General features: G+C 39.9%; 1 protein-coding gene across 2 annotated transcripts in view; it reads right to left on the reverse strand.

Annotated features, from left to right (window-relative positions):
* The window catches only part of KIZ (kizuna centrosomal protein), a 114,879-nt gene that overhangs the window by 84,601 nt on the left and 8,638 nt on the right, over positions 1–21,640 (reverse strand). For both annotated transcript variants that reach the window (XM_060031294.1, XM_060031293.1), the window contains exons 3-4: positions 20,928–21,090; positions 12,195–12,287 (exon numbers count right to left, since the gene is read on the reverse strand). In XM_060031294.1, coding sequence (XP_059887277.1) covers positions 12,195–12,287; positions 20,928–21,090 — 256 coding nt within the window. The remainder of the gene's footprint in view (positions 1–12,194; positions 12,288–20,927; positions 21,091–21,640) is intronic.

The following is a 21,640-nucleotide window of genomic DNA, read 5'->3' on the forward strand; positions in this document are numbered from 1 at the left end:
CCCACAAAGAAAAGCCCAGGACTAGAAAGAAGGCTTTACTGGTGAACTCTACCAGACATTTAAAGAAGGATTAATACCAATCCTTCACAATTAATACCAATCCTTTAGAAATTCTTCCAAAAACAGGCGAGGAAAAACCATTTCACAACTTATTCTATGAGGCCAGCCATAATACCAAAACCAGACAAAGACATCACAAGAAAGAAAACTATAGACCAACACTTCTTATGAATATAGTTGTAAAAATTCTCAACAAAATGTTAGCAAACCAAATTCAGCATAATATACAAGGGATTATATCCCATGACCAAGTAGGATTTTTCCCAGGAATGCAAAGTTAGTTTAACATATGAAAGTTAAGTGATATAATACATCATGTTAATAGAATAAAGAACAAATAAAAAACCCAAATTATTATCTCCACAAACACAGAAAAAGCATTAGACAAAATACAACATGTGTTTATGATTTTTAAAAACTCAGCAAACTAGGACTAGAAGGGAACTCCCTAACCTGATAAAGTGCATCTATGAAAAACCCATAGCTAACATCATAGTCAATGGTAAAAGACTGGAAGCTTTCCTTCCCTCAGATCAGAGTTAACACAAGAATGTCTGCTCTTAACACTTCTATTTAACGCCATACTACAGATTCTAGCCAGGGCAGTAAGGCAAGAAAAAGAAATGAAAGGCAAACAAGATCAGCATTCTGTGTTCAAGCAACATGAGACTTAAAATTGTTGAGATGGCAATACTCCCAAATTGACTTACACAGTTAATACAAACTCCAGCAAAATCCCAGCAGGCTTTTTTGCAGAAATTGGCAAGCTAATACTAAAATTTATGGAAATAAAGGAACCCAGAATAGCCAGAACAATTTTCTAAAGAAGAGGAAAGCTGGAAGATGCACACTTCCCAATTTCAAAACTTACTACAAAACCAGGGGTAATTTAGACTGCGCTAGCATAAAAATAGACATACAGATCAATGGAACAGAACTGAGAGTCCAGAAATAAATCCATATATCTATACTCAATGGACTTTTTAAAAGACATTATTTTTAGAGCAGTTTTAGGTTCAAGGCTAGAAGGGGCTGGAATTGTTATTTCCGTTCCTCCACGCAGGAGGCTAGCACCTTCTGGAGCTGGGTTTTTCCTTCCCTCAGGTCAGTCAAGCTCTGGCTAAACAGCTTCTCCTGAGGGCAGACCTTGTTAATAGCAGAGCGTTCTGGCTCCTCTCCCCCTTCCCCTCCCTGACAGTCACTGTGAGGACCTGGTAGAACTAGGGGTAAAACTCACAAAAGTGTGGGGGGCCCCTGTGGCTGGGTCCCCCAGAGTTTCTCTCGTGGATCTGCCCACACTGAGCCTTGTCAGTCACAGTTCCTGTTTCTCTGTCCGGCACTGAGTCCTGCAGAGGCGTCAGCTCTGCTCTGGGAAGCTGTCGCTCTCTCTAGTCATCTCTTGGTCTCTCCAGAGAGAGAGAGCATATTGCCCTGGGACCTCAGGGACAGCATATTGCTCTGTGACCTCACTTCTCTGTCAGATCTAAGAAGAGATGTTGATTTTCGGCTTGTTCAGCTTTTTACTTGTTAGGATGGAGTGGTGACTTCCAAGTTTCTTACCCGTTGGACTGGAAACTGACTACATTGTAATTTTAAGAGCTGTGTATTAACCTTTCCTATAGATGTTCCATAAATTATTTAACGAGTCTTATTTTCATGGACCTTGGTTTGCTTCCCACCACCTACCCTTCCAAACCATGTGCAATAATTATCCCTGAGTGTATGGCTCTCTGCATACATGTGAGTAGGACAGCCTCCTAGAACAGAAGTTGCTCCGTCAAGACTGCCTTATAGGATACTACTGTCCAAAGAGGCCATTATGTCATTATTAAGAATTTTTCATTATACCACATGGTTTAAACAGCAAAATTATATTAATCAACATTCTGATTCATCAGTATAAACAGTAATTGTGACATAATATGTGACCTATTATCAGTAACAAAGAAGTCTTAAAACAGGCAAAAATCACCAATTACCACTACCCTAATCTAACAACTACTTTCATTTTTCCTGTACTCAAACAAAAAGTTATTTAAATAGATGGCTCCAAGTGATGGGTTACAGTGGAGAGCTTCAGCTGGCCGTATGCTGAAGGGGACTCAGAGTATATACACAATAGTGGTCATTTAGTGAAGACTTGAGGCCAATCAGTGATCAGACTTATGAGTTTGAGGCCTTTGATTTTTCACTTTCAAGACCGATTTAGGGAGTATTAATGAACTAACTCAGAACAGGGAGTACACCGCAGCCCTAAGTACCTGTCTCTTTGTTGGTCTGCTTAAGGCCAAGATATGAAGTCAAAGGGTAGGCAGGCCTTAGAGATGAGAAAGCCCCCTGGGGAAGGACAAAGGAAGTACCCCTGAGTTATTCCTTTCAATCAGTTCCTCTCTAACTCCTCTGACCCACTAAGAGAAGCAAAAGACTCCAGGCCCATTCCCAGGGCCAAGAACTGGAGAGGAACAACAAAATCTAAATGGTAACCTGCACAATCAACAAAAATAGCATGTACCCACGATTTAAATGCTTACAGAACTGCAGAAAGCAAAAACAGTGACCACTTCAAGATGGCACTGTTAACAAAGAGTACTTCCTGAAAACAGAAGCTACAGACAGCTCTCTGTGATGGGAAATAGTTAAATGCAATTTTGCCAGACTTTTTAGAATACGGAACTCTGGTCCTCAACAAGCTCTAGTAGTACACTAATTAATGAGAACATTACATATTAGTGTCTATAATAAACCAATAAGTAAATTGTTTATGGTTTGCCTGATTTGTTTTATCATTCTCTCCCCACCTACACACATGCATATGTGTATGTGTATATACATACACACCATTTTCTCCTGAACCATCTGAGGCTAACTTGGAGACACGTTGCCCCCTCCCCCTGAACACTTCAGTGTGTACTTCCTAAGCACAGGGACATTCTCTTTCACGAGCAGAGTTCAATGACCAAAATCAGGAAATTTAACATTGATGTATTTTCCATTCCACAGTCCACATTTAATTGGCACAGTAATGCATACTGCCCCTCCCCCTTCCCTCTCCCCACTGATAACCATTAGTTTGTTTTCCAGTATTTTTTGTGGCTTCTTTTACTTGGCATAACATTTTCAGGGTGTCTCCATGTTGTATCAAATATAAGTATTTCATTCTCTTTAATGGCTGAATAATATTCCATTGCATGGATATACCATATTTTGTTTATCCATTTGTCAGATGATGGACATTTGAGATGTTTCCACTTTTCAGCTGTTAAGAACACTGCTGCCATGAACATCTGTGTACAAGATTTTGTGTGGGCATATGTCTTCACCTCTCTTGAGTGTGGAGTTTTTGGGTCATATGGTAACTATGTTGTGAGTACATTGGTACACAATGGTAACATTGTGAGGAACTGTGAACTGTTTTCCAAAGTGGCTACACCATTTTACATTCCCACCAGCAATTATTTAAACTTGCATAACAAAAAAGAAACCTGCAAAACTACAAGAAACCTGCAAAAACTAATTGCTGCTCGCTATAAGGCAATGCTACGTTTGAAATGGCTCAGACAGCTGTCTCTTTTTTTAAAAAATAGTCTGTCATTTTGTTTGCTTAGCAACAGGAAATAGGGTGGTCTTTAACCTTAAAATTCTGAATATTATTATGTGTCTTCTCAAAGCAGTTTCTGAGCCAGGGAAGCCCTAGAGAAAAATGCTGTGTTTCACATTATTACTGACAGTGGTTATAATATTAGGAATTGAAAAGTTTTTGAGAGACAGCTGTTATTGCCAAAGGAAGGAGTATGTGTCACTGTTTAAGGAACTGACATAATGATCAACTTTTCTATACCTTCCTATTACTTTCTGTAGTTAAGTGTTTGAGGTAAATCTGTAATCCAAGGTTTTAGTTCATTTCTTCCTTTTCCTGTCACAGTTATCCATCTGTACCTCTTAAAATATACTGGAGAGGAGATGTTACCACTGATACCACAGAAATATAAAGGATCATAAGACTACCATAAACAACTATATGCCAACAAACTGGACAACCAACAAGAAATGGATAAATTCAAAAAAATCTGAACAGATAAGTTACTAGTAATGAGGTAGAATCAGTAATCAAAAACTTCTCAATAAACAAAAGTCCAGGACCAGAAGGCTTCATTAGTGAATTCTACCAAACATTCAAAGAAGCATACATACCAATCCTTCTCAAACTTTTCCAAAAAAACAGAAAAGGAGGTAACTCTTCCAAACTGATTTTATGAGGTCAGTATTACCCTGATGCTAAAACCAGACAAAGATGCCACAAGAAAAGAAAATTACAGGCCAATATTCTTGATCAACATAGATGCAAAACTCCTAAAAAATATTAGCAAACTGAATTCAACAATTTTTTTTTTTTTTTGGCTGTGCCACACGGCTTGTGGAATCTTAGTTCCCTGCCTAGGGCTTAAACCCAGGCCACAGCAGTGAAAGCACCAAGTCCTAACCACTGGACAGGGAATTTCTGACAATATATTAAAAGGATCATATACCACAGTCAAGTGGAATTTATTCCAGGGGTACAGGATGGTTTAATATCTGCAAATCTGTAAATGTGATATACCACATTAAGAAAATGAAGGATAAATATATGATCATCTCAATAGATGTGGAAAAAATATTTGACAAAATTCAACATCCATTCATGATAAAAGTATCAATAAAGCAGGTATAGAGAGAACATACCTCGACATAATAAAAGCCATATAGGGCAAGCCCATAGCTAACATCATACTCAACGGTGAAAATGAAAGCGTTTCCTCTAAGATAGGAACAAGACAAGGATTCCCACTTTTTCCATTTTTATTCAATATAGTATTAGAAGTCTTAGCCAGTGCAATTAGGCAAGAAAAAGGAATAAAAGGCATCCACACTGGAAAGGAACAAGTAAAATTGTTACTATTTGCATATGATATGTATTATATATAGAAAACCCTTCAAGACTCAATCAAAAAACTGTTAGAACTAATAAACCAATTCAGTAAAGTTACAGAAAACAAAATCAATATGCAAAAATGTTGAGTTTCTATACATGAATAATGAAATATCAGAAAGGGAAATTAACAATCCCATTCATAACTGCATAAGAAATACCTACGAATAAATATAACCAAGGAAGTGAAAGACTATATACTAAAAACTATAGGACATTAATGAAAAAAACTGAAGAAGATACAAATAAATGGAAAGATATTCTGTGCTCATGGATTAGAAGAATTAAATTGTTAAAATGTCCATACTACTCAAAGCAATCTACAGATTCAATGTAATCCCTATTAAAATTCAAATGAAATTTTTCACAGAAACAAAACAATCTTAAAATTTGTATGGAAATGCAAAAGGCCCAAATAACCAAAGCAATCTTGAAAAAAGAAGAGCAAAGCTGGAGGCATCATGCTCTTTTATTCTGAAATATATTACAAAGCTACAGTAATTACAACAGAATGGTATTGGCATAAAAACAAACACATAGATCAGTGGAACAGAATAGAGACCACAGAAATAAACCCACACATATGGTCAATTAATTTACAATAAAGGAGCCAAGAATATACAGTAAAAAAAAAGCCTCTTCAATAAATGGTGCTGGGAAAACTAGACAGCCACATGCAAAAGAATGAAACTAGATCACCATTTAACACCATATACAAAAATTAACTCAAAATGAATTAAAGACTTGAATGTTTTAAAAAATCATAAAACTCCTAGAAGAAAACATAGGTGGTAAACTCCTTGACATAAGTCGTTGGCTATGATTTTTGAATCTGATACCAGAAGCAAAAGCAACAAAAGCAAAAATAAACAAGTGAGACCAGATCAAACTAAAAAGCTTCTGCACAGAAAAGGAAACCATCAACAAAAAGGTAACCTACTGAATGGCAGGAAAGATTTGCAAATGATATATCTGATAAGGGGCCAATATCCAAAATATATAAAGAACTCATACAACTCAAGAGCAAAAAATTATCTGATTACAAAATGGGCAGAAAAATCTGAATAGACATTTTTCCAAAGAAGACAGAGATGGCCAAAAAGTACATGAAAACATGCTCAACTTCACTAATCATCAAGGAAATGCAACTCAAAACCACAATTAGATATCACCTCACACGTTAGAATGACTATTATCAAAAAACAAGAAATAACAAGTGTTGATGAGGAGGTGGAGAAAAGGGAACCCATGTGCACTGTTGGTGGGAATGTAAACAGGTGAAGCCACTAAGAAAACAGTATAGAGACTCCTCAAAAAATTAAAAATAGAACTACCATATGAGCCAGCAATTCCACTTCTGGGTATTTAACTGAATAAAATGAAAACACTATCTTGAAAAGATATCTGCACCCCGATGTACACTACAGCACTATTTACAACAGCCAAGATATGGAAGCAAACTAAGTGTCCAATGATGGCTGAATGGACAAAGAAGTTGTAAAAATATACAATGGCATATTATTCAGCTATGAAAAAGAAAATCCTGCCATCTGCAACACCATGGATGGACTTTGAGACATTATGCTAAGTGAAATAAGTCACACAAATACCATATGATCTCTCTTACATTTGGAATCTAAAACAAATAAACACAAACCAGGTTCATAGATACAGAGAACAGACTGATGATTGCCAGAGGCTGGGGGTGGGAGATGAAAGAAATGGGTAAAACTTTTTTTAGTTTAAATAAATTGAAAACATATTGGGAGCTGGGGAAAGTGATAGCAAAGCAAATGAATACAGTTGAAAATATTTTTAAAATCAGGAGTTCATCTTTACTGGCAGAAAGGGGAGAGGACATGCTGATGGATCCAGCAGCAAGTTAAGAACTACCGTAATGGTGTCTCAGTTAATAATAACTGCTTACAGTTTTCAAAGCAGGTAGATCTTGAATATTATTGTACTTTGAAAAATATATTTATGTTATACTTCATGTTTTGCAGAATACTGCAGTAATTTTATCTTTTCTTATTATTTTTCCCCCACAGACGAGGGAATTGGTAAGTAACAAGACAAATGCAGAATGTTAAAATGGAGCTGTCAAACCCAATTTCCAGCTTTTCACACAGTACAATTACTGCTCTTAGTTTCTACAAGCCCTTAAGTCACATTGAGAAGACTTCCAAAAATCCCTTAATAAAAATTTACATATAACAATCCTGAAGGAATTATTTTACTTTATTGCGTGTTATAAACTGAATTGTGCCCCCCCAAATTCTTATGTTGAAGCCCTCCCCCAAATTCTTATGTTGAAGCCCTCCCCCAACGTGACTATATTTGGAAATGGGGCTTGGAAGGAGGTAACTAAGGTTCAGTGAGGTCTATTAATCCAACAGACTGATGTTCTTAGAAGAGGAAAAGACCCGAGATCTGCCTCTCTCCACACACGTGCACAGAGAAAAGGACACACGAGGACCCAGAGAGAGGACAGTCGTCTGCAAACCAAAGAGACCTCTCACCAGAAACCACCCCAGCTGGCACCTAGATCTTAAGACATCCAGCCCCCCGAAGCGTGAGAAGATAAATTTGTTGTTTAAGCTACCCAGAATGTGCTATTTTGTTATGGCAGCCCAGGCCGACTAAGACACCATGACAATGTGATTTTTAACTCTTCATTTTGCCAATGGGGTAGATTCGAGACTCAACCAAATTTTCACAACTGAGGCCAAGAGGAGATGTTACTGGCCACTAAATCCAATAGAGGTTAGAACTACCTAAATTTTTAAATGGGTCCATTAAATTCAGGCTTCAAAGGTATGTCCTGTAAGTTATTCTGTATTGTAATCATGCTAAAATCATCTATTATGAGTTGCTACCACCAAGGGCTTTACTTCTCGTTTCCTAATTGGTAGGTAGCCTCTCTGTCCCCACTCCCATAGGTAAGTGGTAGAAAGCCAGGGACACCCTCATACGGCCACCCCAGTGGAGAAGGAAGATGGCTGACGACAGTGACAGTGGGGACAGGGGCAAGAGGATCACTGAACACGTGCCAAGCACTTACCAGGTGTCAAGCAGACTTCTGTTCATTACCTTTTTAAACCCTCAAATCAACCACTGTTATTATACTCACTCCAGCAAGACTTACAAGGTCGGACAATTTGCTCTCGGTCACAGGATCCAAACCCAAATACGCGGATTCCAGTGCCCATCTCTTATGCCACAATACTCAAAACTGAATGAGTTAAACTCAAATTGTGTTACTAAACCACAGCTTTTTTTCAAAAAAAAAAAAATCCCCAATAATGAATCTGAAGTGTATGCCTAATTTCTTACTCAATTCAACCAGTGCAAAATCAGATCTCACTTGATTCAGCTGGACTATTATACCACCAAGGGAGACCATTTCACTCTCTCCCAAGGTTAGGTGAAAATGCAGCATCTAAATGAATAACTGAAATACTTCACATGATATGGCTAGGCTGTTTTTATTTGACCAGGAATTTCTCCCGACTTTCGAGGAGCATTTCACCCATACTACCTTGGAAGGCAGTGTAGCAACATGGCTAATAACATGGACGCTAAAGCCACATGGTCTGGGTTTGAGTTTGGGATCTGCCTAGCAGTGTAGTCTTGGGCAAGTTAACCAACTTCTTTGAGCCTTCCTCTAAAATGAGGATACGATAGTATCTACTTCCAGGATTGCTGACAGGATTAAATGAGTTGATGAATATGAAGTGCTTAATGCTGCCCCTGACAAAATACGCGTGCAGTCACTATTCCCCATTGTTAATATTAGGATTAGAAGCGGAAGTAACAAGCTGCACGTGGAGTCATTCTCCACGTGACCCTTGCAGGGAGGTTTACAACAGAGGAAGTGGAACTCCCCAACCAGCCTTTAGTCCTGTGATGGAATTCTCTGGTCCTCCACATTCTCCAGCCCTGGCAGAGTATAATCTTTCTGTGAAGTATCCAGCTCACTTCTGCTTTTAGTAGAACATATTTCACAGTGTAACAGTTCAAAGAAACTTCACAAATCCCACCTCAAGGTTTATGCTCTCATTCACTAATGCCATATCCACCTCTCCTGGGTGTATATGTTTTGATGTGTCTTTATGTGTATGCTCTAGTCACTGCTGATACAAAAAAGCTGGGCAACAAGAAGAACATGCCTAGAGACCAATGGAATGAGGGTTCACCCCAAAATAAAAAATGGCAACGTATAATAGAGAAGGATTACTATATTATAGTAAAATTTGTGAGGAGTCAAATGGGGACCGGAACTTTGTCTTTTCTATTAACAACAACAACATAAGAGTTTACTAAGTAGACTAATATTAGAAACAATCTTGGGCGATGAACAGATCAATGATTACTTCTCTTCAAGAACACATGACTGAAGAGCAGCAACTGGATGCATGAAAACACTGGACTCCTATTATAAAACCGAGCTAAAGTTCTACACTGAAAAAATAGACAACTACTACCTGATCATTCTTCTTAGTGGTGCATTCAAGCTGCTGCTTCTGGTTGAAAGTTGCACAACCACTTCTTAAAGCTATCTTTTCATAACTCAGAATTATCATTAATTTGACAGCTCCTCTCCCCTTCATTGGCATTCTCCATCTCAATGGCCACCCCAACTCAGGCCCTCAGTTCCTTCCTTGCGTCTGAATAAATCCTGGTTTTCTCGCCCCATGAGCTCCTTCCTCCAGGGCATCCTGCACAGCACTGCCAGCCCTGCCTTCCTGCGCCTATGATGTAACTGCTCTGAGCCCCAGTCCTTGCTTCACCTGTCCCATCATGCACGTGCACACACACTGATTCCAGGGGGAAATTTTCAATCCTCGAGCCTTGGACTGAGTTCCACGATGCCCCTTTCCAAGCTCATTTTCTCCCACTTCCCTGCAAGAATGTTCACCTTTAGCCAGACTGATGGCTTGTCGCCGGGCTTCCTGCTTCCACTCCTTCACTCACAACATCTTCAGACCCAAGAATGTCTATCAAATACCCAGTGACTGGCACCCTCCCCACCCTTCACGCCAGCTCACACACCACCTTCTCCCCTAGGCCGTGGAGGACTCATTGCAGAGGAAGCAAACTTTCTTTCTCCATGTAGCTGGGACTCAGCACACACTATCCTGGGCCTCAGAAAGAACATCGCTTTGTGGGAAGCGCCTCAAGGGCAAGCATCGTGGCATTCCTAGAGGGACCTGCTGCAGCTTCTCAAACAGAGCACTCACTCAGCAACGATCTACTGAATTCAACCACCGTGCTCAGGCCAGTCCCTGGAGACCAGCACTCTGGGCACAGAGACTAGCTCATGTGACTGCTGAAAGATAAAACATACCCCATACGGTAAGGAATTGTTCTGGTTTAGTGTATAGTAAGTGTTAACTAATTCAGGGTTCTGCTGAAATATTTTTACCTTTTAATTGATAGAACATCAATGGGAAATTGAAAAAGGCAAGCTACGTCTCAAAATGTTACCTAATTGAGTCTTACATACAGTCAAAAGTCAAAGTTTTTAAGGAGATGACACATTCCAGTAAAAAGGAAACACTTCTAATTATTCTATGTAACATTTTAAGGAGTTGTCAGCTATATGTCTCTTGCCCTAATTTTAAATATGACTTAAAAGGAAACTATATAACTATATGTAAGGTAAGGAATCAGTAGTGCAAATATAAAAAAAAGTCTCCCATTTTATTTAAGTACCATTGACACTGTCGTACTAACAAGGTGTCTATCAGGAACAGCACAGAAAGAACAAGCTAGATTATAGATTAAAAAACATGTCAATTATTTCATGACCAAATGTCAAACAGAAAAACTGCCTGAATGTCTCAGAAGTCTATCACATCATACCACATTTGGTATACATCTAATGGCAGAGAAATCATTTATCATTAAAGGCCTTTTTATATAGGTCAGGGTTGCTGGGGCTTGGTGTTTTGTATCTTACAGTTTAAAGAATGCTCTAAAGTTCTAGGTTTTTTAACTTTTTAATCTCTGGGAAGGAAAACTAAAACTTCCTATAAACTCAGATTAATGCCTGTTAATGCACGGAAAAAAGAAAAACTAAAACCTTGCTCCTACTATAAAAACAAAATAGTGTGGCCTCTGTTTCTTTTCTGATAAGAGTCTTAAATACCAAACAGTTAACTGCATAATAACATTTACTGGCAGCCCGGCAGCCTGCTTAGCAGATATATAAAACAGGTAAAAGGAGAAAAAGTTAATTTCTTGGCTGAATGATTCCATCGGTAGCTATAGGGCAAACCTGAAAGTCTTTTAGTAAAGTAGCAGTTGATTCTTCTATCAATCTGTAGCACACATACTCTTCCAAGGGAAGCATTAAATATGAAAATCATATCCCGTTATCATCTGTTTCCAGCTTTCAGCCCAGTAAGCTTTTCTTAATGAATGCTGCAGCCTAAGGAGGAAGCACGCTGTTGGCTTCTCTGAATAATGGAGTGATGCTCCCATTTTTGCTTATTACAATATCGACTGGCTGAGGGGGTTTCACACATAGTCACAAGTGACTACTCTTGCCAGCATGCTCCAAGTTATTACAAGATGTTTTTAGACATTTCATCTAAAAGAGCTTTACTGCTTTTAGTGAAGAAAACATCTATGGTCTTGAGCAGAATCATTTATATGGAGATAGACGGGAGGATTAGAAGCCTGCATTACGGCAGATACATAGCAGAATTTATTTAAGTATTCCTTGCCATTCATTTTGTCTGTTGCTGAGATATGCAATCCTTTCTTTCCACTTTATCTATGAAAAGGTTAAAATGTACAAAATTACGTATACAAAGAAAAGAAGCAAAATGCCACATTTCATTTACTTCTCATTTAAAACATTTCTGGAACTAAGAAAAAGGCAGCTACAAAGCATTATTTAGAAAAACAAAATTTCACCTACTAACAACACTGAGGTTTTCTTTGGAATCTATCTCTTACAGCCACAGTGACTGCCTTTCAGCAAATTTAATTGAATTATACATTAAAGCAATACTCTATAAGCAAATGTCTTTAAATAATCACTTAAAGTTTAATCAAAAAGATCTTTGTAATAAGACGATTTTATTTACAACAGTATCCTAAAAGATGAACACACCAAAAACCCTCCGTTAACAGAAAGTTTATCATTTTAATTTATTACCTTTTCTCTGTCTTCATCTTTCAGTTCACCTTTTTTTCCCAGGCTATCTTTTGAGAGTAGCTGTATCTTCTTAATTTGAGTCTCATATTCAATCTAAATATAAACAAAGTTTGATTTTGTGGAGGATATTATTACAACTAGCACCTATTTATATTTTTCAGACTTTACAGCATAAAAGGAACAGTAAAGAGAAAGTAAAAACTGATACTGCTGAGAAATTCAATTTATCTTAGAAAACAGACCATTTCACAAATAACACATCAAAAGCTGGATTTAGTAAAATGTTACACGTTTTAAATAAAATAACATTTGATGGATTTTCACTTAGTCCTTCATCAATCTAGGAAGTAAAACCTTGATATATTAAGCTATCATGAAAAATCCAGTTACTTTATCATGAAAGTTACACATTTGACGGTGCTTCTTCTGAAAAGTTCTGCCCTAAAAAAAGGAAGAGAAAGCAATCCTACTGATTTCTTATCTGTATGGTATCCACATAATATCATGGTCCTACTTGTCATAGCAACTGAGTATATTACTTGCTAGATCATCAACTGGAAACAAACTCCATTTTTTTTTTTTTTTTTTTTTTTCCCCAGTACGCGGGCCTCTCAGTGTTGTGGCCTCTCCCGTTGTGGAGCTCAGGCTCCGGACGCGCAGGCTCAGGGGCCATGGCTCACGGGCCTAGCTGCTCCGCGGCATGTGGGATCTTCCCAGACCAGGGCACGAACCCGTGTCCCCTGCAAACTCCATTTTTTGCGGATACAAATACACTGTAGATGTCAATGATCAGCACCACAGGCATCAAGTTTGCTCTCGTGCTAATAACTCATAAAGATGTCTGTGTCATTACCACACTATAATTGATGAAAGTGATTGCATCATAAAATGACTTTTTCTTAAAAGCAACACATAAAAAGCACTTTGATTCATATGTTAGTAAGTAAAGCCTTAAAAAGTCTCTGCTTGTGGTCCATCACAGATAAGTATCAGAACATTTTCTAAATAAGGCAGTGATGTACTACAATTGGAAACACACCTATAAGATAACCAAATTAGAAAACTGTTTTCTTAGTTCTCAGTCTGAAGATAAAATAGGCCCGAACTTTTGTTTTGACACACAAAAAGTGAACAGACAATAATAACCAAACTTGACTTGTCTCCCTCAAACTATCTTAAAAGGTATTATATGCTGCCCCATTTTTAATATGTTAAGCAGGGATTTCTTTTTTCTCTATCAGAATGCTATTAACACAGTAGATTGGCAGTAATGATATAAATAGAGACCTAATTATATCAAAGTTTCATAAGGCCAGTAAAAATGACAAAACAAGCCAAGAAAAGATAAAGAAGGCAATTAAGAAAATACAATTTACATCTCTCTGTTCTATATCTACTCCTTTGAACTTAACAGATATTTTATTTTTAACCCCAAGAGATTTAAACAGGCACACTCTACAAATTCCAAGAGAAAATACCTTTAGAAAGAGATGAGGGGTGATTTACAAAATAGACAAAGTAAACAGAGATTTATTAAATAATAAACCTTAAGCAAAAATTCTTTGTTCCTGTGGCTACAAATGTTTTCTTATGCTCTTTGAGATCAGTTATAAACATGCAACAGGCATTGTACCTGATTTCCTCACTATGGGATCATTTCAGAGCCACAACTCCAAAAGACAGAGCACTTTCTCAAGGAAATATAAGAGTATTATTCAATTCATTTTACTGAAGCAAAAAAGTGCTAAGTGCTTCAGAACTTCATATAGAACATCAGGGAAAGTATCTTCAAGAGTCCAATGCAGGGTGACCTCCCTGGTGATCCAGTGGTTGAGAATCTGTCTTGCAATACAGGGGATGCTGGTTTGATCCCTGGTGGGCTACTATGATCCCATATGCCGCAGGGCAACTAAGCCTGAGCACCACAACTACTGAGCCCTCGCACTCTGAAGCCCGCATGCCACAGCTAGAGAGAAGCCCACTCACCGCAATGAAGAGCCGTGTGCTGCAAAAAAAAAATTAAAAAAAAAAAAGTCCAATGCAGATTGTTCTCAATGCATATGAAACAACTGAACTGTAGCTACTCTTCCAAATTAATGATGCAAATAAACACTATACAATGTATTTGAAATTTTACAAGTTACTATGATAAATTGATAATCGACACAAACTGTAACTCTGCATGACCTAGGACCGTGGGTTTGCACCTACAACTGTCTTTGCTCTCCTTCTTTGCCTTTTATTTATATATACAGTACTCGGTTATTATACATCCAATCCACCTCCTGAACACTGGAGAGCAGGGACTCTCAACCCACAGGGCTCCCCAGTTCTACTTCCTCCTTTATCTGCATTTAAACAAAGGGTTATACTATGTTTAAAAGGTGTTTTTTTTTTTTTTTTAAGTTTGGGAAACATTGCACAGATGAATCTCTCCAAGACTTTCCAGCTAAAAATGCCTGATGAAGCAGTAGAACATGTGTCCTCATGTACATCTATTTCTCTGACCATCAGTCTTTCACGTCTTATTCCCTATTTCTTCTCTGAATCAGGTCCCATGGGCCTCTTCTATCTCCACAATACAGGAGGGCTTGCACTGTATCCTTTCTCTTGGGTGCAGACTCAGGTCCCTGTTCCCTTCTTCCCACATGGCCTAGATTCCTCACAGTCAGAGCTGCTGCTTCAGAGGCCAAACGACTCACGCCTCAGTAGCATCTGCTGGCCTAGAGCCTCTCTAAGGACAATCCTCTCATCTCCCAATCAGGAACTTGCTCTGTCCTGTACTGCTTCACAGCACTGGATTTGCTGCTGTCCACCTAAATTTAGGAGGCCTTTCCTACTCACTTCCTTACTCTGCACAGGTGATTCATTTCAGCTCAACTAATGAAATCTGCTGACGGTAATCTGGGGTCGTGGGAAGAGGAGTTGGAGGTCCTGGCATGTCTGGGATCTCTCCATACTCACAATGTGCCCCAGTTTTCATTGTTTCCTTCTTTTCTCCTGTATTCTCACTTACATTCCTTCAGTTTTCCCTCGTCACATCACCACTTGCCTGAAAGTGCCACTATTACCTTTTTCATAAGCTTCCTTTTTTCACTGGTCTTTGAAATTGTACAGTAATTCTGTTACAGAGCTGAATTGACATTGAAGATCAGCTGGCCTGGCCTCTGCACATTACAGTTGAAGGATGGCTACAGAGAGTTAAATAAACTAATGTGACTCTCAGATGAATATGAGAGATTCATAGTCTTTTTGTTTTTCTCTCTCCTATTTTTTTTCCAGTATATGGGCTTCCTCTTAAATGTGGAACTTTTACCAAAAGATATGGAGGAATATTTATTTATTCAACTAGGACATATTAACAGGCAAAAAAATGGGGTTTGCTACAGACTTTGTCTTCAGGAGCCAGAAGGTCATGCTCTGCCCACAGTGGCTGTCACAGTGCTTAGCAGGAATTGTATGAGAGCTCAAAAGATTTGTTCTCTTCAAATTTTATGCCCTATAGGCACATGTAACCTGATGACTGAATTTTCAACAAGATCACATCTTTAAATAATGACATTATGTCTTCAAAATGCCTCTGCTATCAAACACAAATGCTCCTGGGTGGTTTGCCATGGGTCCAATCACACACGTTCATCCTCACATAGTTGTTTACGGTCCATGAGAGAAAACAAGAATATGGAAGAATTACTTTTCAGTCAGTGCTTACTGAGCACTTACTATGTGCCACTGAGAGCACGGAAATAGTAAGAAAAGGAGCTCACGGTGAGGTGGGGAAACAGACACGCAACAATGACAGTACCGTGAAGGAGGTGCTTATGTAGATCATATGACATAGACCTACGGCAGCATAGAGGGAGCGAGGTCTCCTCTATGTCCTCCGAGTCGAAGGACATAGGACAGAATGTGGCGCATTCAAGGAATTACAAACCATTCAGCACGTGTGTAGCAGAGTGCAGACGCGCATGTGTGGGAGATAAAGGTGTGGAGGCATGGTGCGAAGACATGCGGTGGGAGAGAGAGGGGAAGAGATGGAGGTGTGGAGGAGGGGAGGGGAGATGGCAGGAGGAAGACTGGGATAGGGGAGCAGGGGAGACAGGAGCGAGGGGTGGGGATGGAGGGAGAGGGTGGAAGGGGACAGGGTGGGGAGAGAAAATGTGCACATCCGTATAGCTGTGTGAGAGGGACAGAGAGAACAGAACTTGTGTGTGGTCAGAAGGCTGAAGCTGTGGGTAGTTGGCAGGCAGAGATCAGCGCCTGGGCTTTGTCCCGAGAAGGCTGCGCACTCAAGGATTTCAGGCAGAGGGGAGACATGACCAGATGATGACCCGCTCCCGGCCAGGGACCCTCCCTGAGCCCTGACATGCCAGCCCCAAGCCCAGCACTTGAATGCAGGAGGCCAAAGCAGATGCTGGCAATGCTCCACACGTGGCCATGGGACCTTTCTCAGTGCTCCTAAGTTCCCGTACCCGTCTCTGTGCTTAAGGCCCCTCAGAGCCTGGGGAGGCTGCTCTGCCTACAGGAGCACACGGTTAATGAGCTCCCCACACCTGTGCCCTTCCCCCAGCAGTCCTCATCAGTGATGCTCAGGAGCCCGGCTATGCATCTCCCAAATGCTCTGAACCATTTGGTGGAGTTCCCCTGCGGAATTAAGCTCCAGGTGCCCACTGTGGTAGTTGACTTAATACCCCCATTCCGGCCACTTGTCCTTCCCTGTCTCAGCTCCCCACTTGCCTCCCGGCATCCTTGCACTTCCCAAATAAGCCACTTACATCCGAACCCTTGTCTCAGGGTCAGCTTCAGAGAAAAGCCAACCTGAGACAAGAGCAAAGGGCACCTGAGGAAAACTGCTCTAAGGACCAGCTGGGCCCTTCCACTAAAGCTGCCAAGGTGGGGAGTGCGAGGAGGGAGGGGAAACAGAGGTGAAGTGGGCGGGGTGGGGAGAGGCGGTGAGGGGGCAAGAAGAGGGAGAGAGGGGCACCCTCTTCACAGCACCGGTGATTCTCCTATTTATATTTGTGAACTGAATTTATTCACCCTCTTTATCCATCTGACAAGTAGCAATATGGCCACAAAACTGTATTTACAAAACTACATGATATATCACTATCCTTATAAAGCCCTGAAAATTATTATAGGACCCCAAATAAAGTAGTATAATTCATAAAATCAGTTGAAATGGCTTTTCAAAAAGTTTTTCAGCCCATTTTAAAAGATTTTAACATTCTACAATTAAGTGGGCCTCGTCTTACAAAGAGGGAGAAATTCACTTAATATAATTTGGGCAAAATCCCCACTTCTCTCACAATGCTTCACCTTGTTTCACTTTCTGGACTTCCACCAGTTAGAAGTTCATTCGCACTAACTATACTCTAGTCAAGGGAAAACGCCCCGGGCATTCTGGGGTGTGTGGCAAATACAGCACGTAGGTGCTGACCAGAATACCTCTCTCCTAAGACTTCCGTGAGGTGAAGATGTGACACGGGAGTGGGGCGGGATTAAGGGAGACAAGTGGCTCTGGTATTCCTAAGGCCACAACTGGCCGTGGCACAAAGGAAGAGGCAGGAAGAAACACGACGACCCCCACTGCTTGGACACTCCACTCACTGCACAGCTTGCTGAGCTGGTGGTGTCACGGGCATCACTGGCTGGTTCACAGCCAATGTACAGTTTTCCACAGAACACGTATGTTTCCCAACTGCAGCTACATGACCTGCCCTTTTATGCCATCAGCAGATTTTTAAAAAGGCATTCCTTCTCCAAAATTCAAAAAGGAATATCTGTGTCATTTTTAAATGATATTTATGAATAAAGCTTTACAGAGTCCTAGAAATACAGTTTATCATTCTTTTCTTGAAAATGGTCCCCTATGCTGATATTCTTTAGTAGCTCGTGAGACAAGTTTTTTTTTTTTTAACACATCATACTATACACAACAAATGCTCTCAATATTAAAATATTTACAAAGGATGATACTTCCTTTCAAATTCCTCCCTCTCACATTTGGTTATAATGAGAAATCAATAATTAAGTAAAGCATCAATATGAAAATAAGAGGAAAACTTCTATTATTTCCTTTATTCCACTGGGAAGAAGAAATTCCCTGCTTTGTCCACCACTTTTATTTTCTCTTTGAACTCTCTGAAAAGAAAAGAGGTTTACAATGTTGATAACAATTGCTTTTTGAGCCTTAAGCATTCTACTTGAACACTAGGAGGAAAAACCTGGAGTGCTGTAGCTAAGACTCACTATTGCTTGAGCACATCTAGCCTCCAGATCTTGGTTTCTAAATACCCCTACCCACCCAAAGGAACCACAGCTCCTCAGATAAGAGGCTAATTCCAAGTCTGAGGCAGGGAAGTATAAGGTAAACCTGGAACATCTTGTCAAAAGGACACAGGAGCCAACTCGAAGAGACTCTCACTGGCAAAATTTGGGAGAATGTAAGCAACAAAAGAATAATTACAGTAATTGATAATATAATGACTAAATAAAGATTCACAAGCCCAGAGTGACATTTAGACAGAGAGAGGGAGAAAAAGAAGGAAAGAAAGCTCTTCTTCATAGAAGAATGCCAGCTAACAAATGTAAAAGATGAGATCAAATTAGAAAATCACCATTTCACAACCTCCACTATAACTGATTCAGGCATCATTAATGGATTCTAAAACCGCTAGGCAAAAGGCTGTTGAGGAACAAGGTATTCCCAAGATGTCAAGCCACCACTCCACAGATTATTTACTAATTTACAAAGGGAAAAAAGGTACCTTACAACAGAGAGACCTAGAGGTCACCATGTTAACAAAGCCAACAAACTCAGCCTGGCTCAAACAAGACCACCTGACATCATGGCTCATGAGCCTCCTGACGGGATGCAGTAGACTGTATAACCTCAGCTGTGACTATTTAAATTTAATTAACTAAATTTAACACAAAAACTCAGTCCTCAGTGTCACAAGCTACATGTTAAGTGCTCAGTAGCCATGTACGGCTAGTGGCTACTGTATTAGACAGCATCAGTACCGAGACAGAAGGTTCCCATCACCACAAAGTTCTACTGGGCAGTGCTAGTCTAGACCAAATTTCCAGTTTACAGGAAACACAGCGGATGCTACACAAGTTAAAATAACCAGTCAAATTCAGAATGTAAGTCATTCTACAAGCAACTGGCCTGGCTTCTTCAAAAAGCCAGTATCATTTAAAAAAAAAAACAAAACAAAGAAGACTGGTAGGAAACCAAATTAGATTAAAAGACTAAAAAAGACACAATAACAAATGTAATGTGTACCCTAGTTGGCTCCTGGTCTGGAAAAACAGACTTTTGAAGGGAACTGTGGAAACTGAAGTATTGGCTGAATATTAAATAATATTATGGAATCATTAGTAATTTTCTTAGGTGTGATAATGGTATGATTATGGAGAAGACTGTTCTTGTTCTTAAGGGATCCACACTCAAGTATTTAGGGGAGAAATGTCATGGGTTCTGCTGCATACTTTCAATGGCTCAGGAAAAAACATACATACACAGACACAGGCAAAGCAAATACAGCAAAATATTTACAACTGTTGCATCTAGTTAGATCGTGAGCTGTCTTAGTCCATTTAGGCTGCTGTAATAAAACTGCACTGGCTGGGTGCCTTATAAACAACTGATACGTATTGCTCACAGTTGTGGAGGCTGGAAGTCCTCCACAAGATGTCAGCACGGCTGCCTTCTGGTGACAGACCCCTCCTGGTTCAGAGCTACCACCTTCTCACTGTGTCCTCACCTGGTGGAAGGGGCCAGGAGTGCCCTGGAGCCTCTGTTACAAGGCACTAATCCTGCTCATGAGAGCCCCACCCTCGTGATTTAAGCACCTCTCAAAGGCCCCATCCACTAATAACATCACTTTTGGAGGTTAGGATTTCAACATATGAATTTGGGCAGGGAGACACAAACATTCAGACCACAGCATGAATGTTCATTATAATAATTCTTTTCCTGTGTACTTAAATAATTCTTTTCCTGTGTACTAGGGGAAAACTGTGAGAGGAAAAAAAAGAAAGGGAAGTGCTGAAGCCAACTTCTCTGGTAACCAGTATGCAGGTGGGTTAAGTTGGGCAAAAGCCCTGAGCAGCACAAATGGTGAGAAACAAGGCCTAGCCCTCCATGCTTGACACAGTTTGTAAAGCAGAAGGTTGCCAGGCAGCCTAAGGGAGTGGGGGCCAGGGTCGGAGAGGGCAGGGAAGGCGTGGCTGTTCTGGCTTGCAGAGTCGATGGGCGTGAGGGTGAAGTCCTTGGGCCAGTTCTTCCCCCCAGTCTCCCCCTGACACCCGGCCTGCCCAGAACAGTGGGGCTCAGGCCACAGAAAAAGAACCTCTGAAGAAGGAAGCAGGCTCCACAGGGAACCTGATGTTGCTCAAATTCAGTCCTGAGGCCAAGAGATCCCATGTGCCAGGCGCCAGGTCAGGTGTGGCCAGAGGCCGTGCCCGTTTAACTACCTGTGTAGAGTAACAAAGTATAGATGTTCCAGTAATTCCTCAACTAAAGCAGAAATCTGAGAAAATGCAATCTCCAGTTTTCTGATCAAAATCTGGTCACATGGTAATTAATTCCCAGAGAAAACTGACAGTTAACCTACGGGTGAACAACTGAACATCAGTGACTGCCACGGACCAGAAACTTACTACTCCCTAGTCCCAATCTTAGCTAAAAAGGACAAAAGAAAACAGTACAAAATGAGATGTCACCTTCAGTTCTTGCAGTTTCTCTGAATTTGTGGTAAAGTGTCCAACGTGAGCCTGGACCCGCTCAAACCGCTTTAAATATTCTTGGTTTCGAGTACGAGCCTTCTTTTCTGATTCACATATTTCCTTCAGGTATTTCTTTAGTTTTAAATACTTCAGCTTAACTCTAGAAGAATAAAAGCAGATTTTTAAACGATGGAGTTAGACTTGAACAACTCTAAGGAGGAGAATTTAACAAAATTGTTAATGAGACAATGTATTCTAAGATATTTTACCCAAACGCTGCAGCCTAAAGGATAGGATGCATGTGCATTTTTAGAGAGGAAATTAATGCAGCATCACTGAGGTATCACCTCTAGGCATAACTCTCCTGAGAAATGGATACCAGACCACATTACACCACTCACACATACAGATTTATATGGATTTCTTTCTCAAAATTAAGTGTGGTGTCAAGAGCCGTGCCTAGGTGGCCCTTTTCAGATGAACAGCCCAATGGCATTCTTTTATGTGACAATTTCAAAACTACCTGCTCATACAGAAATAGAATCAAACTATGCACCACAATCCACAAACATTAAGAAATTTTGAAATTTAAAATGCCCCAAAAGTTCTCATTTAGGTACTTAAAAATTTTTTTAGAAACTGCAATAACATACTGTATTATGAAAGTATTTTATAACAATATATGGATTGTCACGCTACTCAAATTGTGA

This window comes from Delphinus delphis, chromosome 15 (assembly GCF_949987515.2).
Source record: "Delphinus delphis chromosome 15, mDelDel1.2, whole genome shotgun sequence".
Lineage (NCBI taxonomy): Eukaryota > Metazoa > Chordata > Mammalia > Artiodactyla > Delphinidae > Delphinus > Delphinus delphis.